At 42.9% G+C, this 7,483-nt stretch overlaps 1 protein-coding gene across 1 annotated transcript; it reads left to right on the forward strand.

Annotated features, from left to right (window-relative positions):
• Positions 1-618: 618 nt before the first annotated feature.
• On the forward strand, positions 619-2,851 carry LOC118400912 (small nuclear ribonucleoprotein F-like). The gene is made up of 4 exons (XM_035797914.1): positions 619-761; positions 1,108-1,233; positions 1,498-1,562; positions 1,845-2,851. The coding sequence occupies exons 1-4, from the start codon at positions 759-761 to the stop codon at positions 1,912-1,914; spliced, it is 264 nt and encodes an 87-aa protein (XP_035653807.1). The 5' UTR covers positions 619-758; the 3' UTR covers positions 1,915-2,851.
• Positions 2,852-7,483: the final 4,632 nt, after the last annotated feature.

Consider the following 7,483-nt stretch of genomic DNA (forward strand, 5'->3'; position numbering starts at 1 on the left):
CTTCATGATGCTCTCTGCGCTTTTAACGGACCTCTGAGATTATCACAGTGCAGGTGCATTTATACGGAGACTTGATTACACACAGGTGGATTGTATTTATCATCATTAGTCATTTAGGTCAACATTGGATCATTCAGAGATCCTCACTGAACTTCTGGAGAGAGTTTGCTGCACTGAAAGTAAAGGGGCTGAATAATTTTGAATGCCCAATTTTTCAGTTTTTGATTTGTTAAAAAAGTTTGAAATATCCAATAAATGTCGTTCCACTTCATGATTGTGTCCCACTTGTTGTTGATTCTTCACAAAAAATACAGTTTTATATCTTTATGTTTGAAGCCTGAAAATGTGGCAAAAGGTCGCAAAGTTCAAGGGGGCCGAATACTTTCACAAGGCACTGTATATGTTTCAGTTAGGTTGGCTTCTTAGTGTTCATAGAAATGGTTATCAACTGTACCGCAGAGATGGAACGTAAGTCACAGGAAATAGATGTTGTGGTGGCAGCTGCAGAAAAGTACTTGGGGGTACGAGAAAAGTTACAGGGTGTATTGAGTGAGTGGTAGTGTCCCGTCCTCTCAGATCGTTGGCCTGGGGTTGGATCAGATGAAGAAGAAGAAGAAGCATGTACACTCCAGTCCAGTTGGTGGCAGTATTGCACCTTTTGGTTGCCAACCGCCATTTTTTTAAACATAAGAGTTCACCATTACTTCCTGCAACCAACAACAGCGTGTAGTTTTCGTTGGAGCTCATACAAAATCAAAATGGTAAATATAGACCATACTATGAGGTGTTGGATGAGTATTGATAATATGTAGTGAAGGGCCAGGCTATCATAAATTGAATTTGATTAGCTATCATAAATTCGCATTGTGCCCTTTTGTTGGGATTATCCATATAGCTAGCTAGTTAGCAGCTAAGTTAGCTAGCTAACTTGTTAGCCAGCTAAGTTAGCTAGCTAACTTGTTAGCCGCTTTTGCTTTGCACTGTATGTGAAAGGCTAGTTTGACTAGCTATGAATATAAGTAGCAAGCTGTGAGATGGAGCTAATGTGATCAAATGTGCACTAATGCTAGCTAGTCTCAACAACACGTGTGAATGATATCATTTCAGAGTTTACCGCTGAATCCCAAACCGTTTCTGAATGGTCTTACTGGTAAGCCCGTGATGGTGAAGCTGAAGTGGGGTATGGAATACAAGGGATACCTGGTGTCCGTGGACAGCTACATGAACATGCAGGTACGTGGACCAGACGATGTCTAAAATGTGTGAACATTATTATCCTCAAATGGAAAAATGCACCATTGTACAGCAAGTTCTGGAATGATTACCCAATGCACACAATTACATCCAGAGCCATACAAATGTACTTGTCTGGTTTTGTATTGCCATCTGTAACTCTGGATAAGAGCGTCTGCTAAATGACTTAAATGTAAATGATATCTATAATAATAGTCCATATCTATAAAGTATAGCTATAAAATCTATTGTCTCTGATTATAGTTGGCCAACACTGAAGAGTATGTAGATGGAGCGTTGGCTGGACACCTAGGAGAGGTGCTTGTCAGGTAAGTTCAGTGGAATGCTCATTGGTTTACTTGCACTTCACATAGCTTATGATTACACACACATTAGCCTGGTCCCAGATCTGTTTGTGCTGCCTTGTTAACTCTTATTATGGTCATCATAGTTTGGTGTGACAATGACCATAGGAGTTTCAAGACAACACAAACAGACCTGGGACCAGGCTCCATCCATATCTCCTCTGATTGTAGAATTAGCCCTTCTCTCTTGTCATAGAACCAGCCTGCACTGAGCTAACAGTTTCCATGTGTTTCCCCTCCACACAGATGCAACAATGTCTTGTTCATAAGAGGAGTAGAAGAGGAGGAAGAGGATGGGGAAATGAAAGATGCTTGAAAGCTGAATGCTTCAGCAGGCTTCTTCTACTTTCTTTAGTTTATATTTTTTTTCATCCGGCTGCAAATCTTGTTCACTGGATTAGTCCTCGTTTTTTTTTAATGAAAAACATCTTGTTGTGAAAACAGTTATGTATTTTTTTATATGATGATGATGAACCAAGCTGTTGTGCCCCTCATGGCACAAGGATAATAAAATTGTGCATATTGCACTTTTCAGGAACATCTTATTATGGTATTTTGTGGGGAGGCAAGAATATTAAACAATTGAGCTATTTTATAATCAAAGTATACAGGACATTTAATTATAGATCTAACTGAAATAACAGACAATGGCACCTTTGAGTAGCACATTTTTGTAAATCCTTCTTTGGCTTAAGCTAGCTAAAATATAGACCTAACATAAAAGCTAATTTATAATCAGTAAATGTCTTCAGACGCCAACCTTATGGCAATTCGATCTGAACTGAAATTATGATCATGATCATTCAGATTGTATGTCACTGTTTCTCATTTTTTACACAGGTTGGCACAGGCTGGCTTTCCTTAGCCTGGTGGGCTGTTTGGGAAACAAACAATTAAAACTATACTTCAGGCACCACTATACCACTAAATACTCTCGCAGGTATTCAAATACTAATGTCTGTTCGGATATTCAAATTACCATGTCCATCCTTATGTCAGCCCTGTACTCTCCAAAGGAGAAGATCCTGAACTTATGCTCCAGCTCAGAGGTCTTTTCCTCCTCCCTCTGAATGGTGTTTTTCATGATGTCTATCTGCTGCACCAGTATGCGGGTCTCACTCTTCCTGTATGTTACACAAGTAGATGGACACAGTGTTAGCAGTTAGGCTGGGTGCCAGTCTGCTTTCATATGCCTACTCCAAATGTAGTAAGTTGTATTATGTATTCAAAATAAACTATCACATTTAAATAAGTATTCAGACCCTTTACTCAGTACTTTGTTGAAGCACCCTTGGCAATGATTACAGCCCATAGTCTTCTTGGGTATGATGCTACAAGCTTTGCACACCTGTATTTGGAGGCTTCCGTCTGTCCACTTTACCATAAAGGCCTAATTGGTGGAGTGCTACGTAGATGGTTGTCCTTCTGGAAAGTTCTCCCATCTCCATAGAGGAACCCTGGAGCTGAGTGCCAGCTCTAGGAAGAGTCTTGGTGGTTCCTAACTTCTTCCATTTAAGAATGATGGAGGCCGCTGTGTTCTTGGGCACCTTCAATGCTGCAGAAATGTTCTAGTACCCTTTCCCCAGATCTTTACCCCGACAGAATTCTGAGCTCTACGGCCAATTCCTTCGACCTCATAGCTTGGTTTTTGCTCTGACATGCACTGTCAACTGTGGGACCTTATATAGACACTTGTGTGCCTTTCCAAATCATGTTCAATCAATTTAATTTACCACAGGTGGACTCCAATCAAGTTGTAGAAACTTCTCAAGGATGATCAATGAAAACAGGATGCACCTGATCTCAATTTCGAGTCTCATAGCAAATGGTCTGAATATGTATGTAAATAAGGTAATTCTGTTTATTTTTAATACATTTGCAGACATTTATAAAAACCAGTTCGCATTCTCATTATGTGTATATTAATGATAGTTTATTTTTATGTAATCCCTTTTAGAATAAGGCTTTAATGTAACAAATTGTGGAAAAAGTCAAAGGGGTTTGAATACTTTCCCATGCACTGAACATCTTGGATCAGGCTAGTTAGCAGTCACATATGCAAAGGATAAGGCCTTGGTCGTGTTCATTAGGCATGAAACGGAAGAAATGAGGGACTGCTTGGATTTGTCCAATACGAATTGTATGCCCAACTGCCCTTCCTTACATTTCTTCCTGTGTCAGCTGGACGGTTTTGTGGATCTCGTCCGTGGCCGCCTCCTGGAAGTTCGGAATGTAGGACAGGTTCTGCTCATCCAGGTCAGTCAGTACGTTCAGCTTGTCCCTGGGGTTTACTTTGAGTAACACAACTCTGGCTCCATGGAGGAGAGGGGACCGCAGAGAAAACTAAATGGAAGAGCTTATGATAACACAAATATTAGTCTGGTCCCAGATCTGTTTATGCTGTCTTGTCAATTCCTATGGTCATGTAGTGGAAGGTAAACCCAGTTTCAGTCTTATTTTGAGAATAGGGCTATGAATTTATTATGGTAGATATGTTGATTATTACTTTTTTTGCATTAAGGGGTTTACTCAAATTTACCTCAGGTTTACCCACCTTTTTTAACCACTACCCTGGTTACATATGTCAACAAACACCAATACAAAAAATGGTTTATCAATAAAAACAGGAAACTTACATCCAAACCTCGTCACTGAGGCCTCTGCTTTCTCTGGCACATCGGGGATGATGGACGCTTGTCTCCTGGTGGAGGATGATGCTTGCTTAATATATTGATCTTATGATGATATAATCAAATTGACCGGTAAAAAAAACATGATCTACCATCCTCTTTCCTTCCAATCTGACGACTCAGCTGTGAAATTTTTGTGACTCTTGAATTGCGTAGGATGGACATTTTTTGTTATCCACTTGCTCAATAACAGCAGCAATGTCTCGAGTTCACCCAATAGTGTAGCAGAAACCTCCACAAGGCGGGGGGGGGCCCACGAGATCTGGAGGCCCACGATCTGTCATCTCATACCTATGTTAAAATGTTTGTTTTTTGTTATAAATACCTTTGAAAGCAACCACCATTTTTAATTTCCACATGTAGCAACCGAAGTGTTTGTGTTGTCCAATCTACATGGGTTGTAGGTGAGTCAGACAGACAATATAAACTCAGCAAAAAAAAGAAACGTGATGATTGGATTCGCATTTATCGTCGAAGAAATGAGGCCTGTACTCTGGAGTGGGATCGATTTGGAGGTGGAGGGTCCTTCATGACTGAGCTTGTTGTCATTGCAGGCAATCTCAGCGCTGTGCGTTACAGGGAAGACATCCTCCTCCCTCATGTTGGACCCTTCCTGCAGGCTCATCCTGACATGACCTTCCAGCATGACAATGCCACCAGCCACACTGCTCGTTCTGTGCGTAATTTCCTGCAAGACAGGAATGTCAGTGTTCTGCCATGGCCAGCGAAGAGCCTGGATCTCAATCCCATTGAGCATGTCTGGGACCTGTTGGAATCGGAGGGTGAGGTCTAGGGCCATTCCCCCCCAAAATGTCTGGGAACTTGCAGGTGCCTTGGTGGAAGAGTGGGGTAACATCTCACAGCAAGAACTGGAAAATCTGGTGCAGTCCATGAGGAGAAGATGCACTGCAGTACTTAAATGCAGCTGGTGGCCACACCAGATACTGACTGTTACTTTTGATTTTGACCCCCCACCCTCACCCCCCTTTGTTCAGGGACACATCATTCAATTTCTGTTAGTCACAAGTCTGTGGAACTTGTTCAGTTTGTCTCAGTTGTTGAATCTTGTTATGTTGGGACATTTCTTTTTTTTGCTGAGTTTACATTATATATACAAAGGTATGTGGACACCCCTTAAAATTTGCTGACAGGTGTATAGAATTGAGCACACAGCCATGTAATCTCCATAGACAAACATTGGCAGTAGAATGGCCTTTCCAACAAGTCAGTTCATCACATTTCTGCCCTGCTAGAGCTGCCCTGGTCAACTGTAAGTGCTGTTACTGTGAAGTGGAAACATCTAGGAGCAACAACGGCTAATCCGCGAAGTGGAAGCTCACAAGCTCACAGAAAGGGACCGCCGAGTGCTGATGTGCGTAGTCCGTAAAAATCATCCATCCTCAGTTGCAACACATTGAGTTCCAAACTTCCTCTGGAAGCAACATCAGCACAAGAACAATTCTCCGGAAGCTTCTTGAAATGGGTTTCCATGGCCAAGCAGCCACACAGCCTATGATCACCATGCGCAATGCCAAGTGTTAGCTGGAGTGGTGTAAAGCTTGCCGCCATTGGACACTGGAGCAATGGAAACACGTTCCCTTCAACATCTGGCAGTCCGACAGACAAATCTGGGTTTGGCGGATGCCAGGTAACGCTATCGACCCGAATGCATGGTGCCAACTGTAAAGTTTGGTGGAGGAGGAATAATGGTCTGGGGCTGTTTTTCATGGAGTTCCAGTGAAGGGAAATCTTAAAACTACAGCATAGAATGACATTCTAGACTATTCTGTGCTTCGAACTTTGTGGCAACAGTTTGCACCTTTCCTGTTTCAACATGACAATGCCCCCGTGCACAAAGAGAGGTCCATACACAATGGTTTGTCGAGATCAGTGTGGAAGAACTGTATTGGCTTGCACAGAGCCCTGACCTCAACTTCATCGAACACCTTTGGGATGAATTGGAACACCAACTTGAGCCAGGCCTAATCGTCCAACATCAGTGCCCGACCTCACTAATGATCTTGTGGCTGAATGGAAGCAAGTCCCCTCAGCAATGTTCCAACATCGAGTGGAAAGCCTTCCCAGAAGAGTGGAGGCTGTTATAGCAGTAAAGGGGGACCAACTCCATATTAATGCCCATGATTTCGGAATGAGATGTTCGACGAGCAGGGTTCCACATACGTCTGGTCATGTAGTGTAGTTGCATCTAATTAGCCTGTCTCAGAGCTGCTGGCGGCAGCCCGCCTTCTCACCGATTTTGGCCATCGAGTTCAAAAAAGTTCAGTTGGAGAGTGGGTGTGTTGTTCAAGATGGATTAAGGCAAGACCAAGTGGTGCACATAAACACCACAAAAAAAGCTTTATCTGATTACCGAAGAACCACATCAGCAAAGCTACTATCTTGCCCTCGACTGACGAAACACCATTGCAGGTGGAATCTAGTAGGCCTACTTGTGCAGCAGCTAGCACTAGCAGCCCCCTAGTCCCGACAGAGACCTCACTGCCCGGGCCGGCCATTGACAGTGGCTTTTACTCCTCGTCTTCCGGACTATTCCCCTCGAGAATAGTGACAGTTACTCTAATGAGAGTGCCGGACCTCCTCCTCCTCCCCCAGAAAACCAAGTTAATGACTGCCAGCGACCCCTTCCTGTGCACACTGTAAAGCCTATGAGGGATGAGACGGATGAGCCCCGACAACGTGGAGTCCAAGTTACAATGTGTATTATAAACCGGTGGTTCGAGCCCTGAATGCTGATTGGCTGAAAGCCATGGTGTATCAGACCGTATGTCATGGGAATAAATAAGGAAATACAATTTATTGGTCCAATTACGTTTGCAACCAGTTTATAAAAGCAATAAGGCACCTTGAGGGTTTGTGGTATATGGTCAATATACCACAACTAAGGGCTCTATCTAGGCACCCTGCGTTGTGTCGTGCATCAGAACAGCCCTTAGCCATGCTATATTGGCCATATACCATACCTCCTCGGGCCTTATTGCTTAAATATACACTGAGTGTACAAAACATTAGGAACGACTGCTCTTTCCATGACATAGACTGACCAGTTAAATCCAGGTGAAAGCTATGATCCGTTATTGATGTCACTTGTTAAATTGACTACAATCAGTGTAGATGAAGGGGGAGACAGGTGAAATAAGGATCGAGTCATGGACTGTGTATGTGTGCCATTCAGAG

Source organism: Oncorhynchus keta, chromosome 22 (assembly GCF_023373465.1).
Source record: "Oncorhynchus keta strain PuntledgeMale-10-30-2019 chromosome 22, Oket_V2, whole genome shotgun sequence".
In the NCBI taxonomy this organism is placed as follows: Eukaryota; Metazoa; Chordata; class Actinopteri; order Salmoniformes; family Salmonidae; genus Oncorhynchus; species Oncorhynchus keta.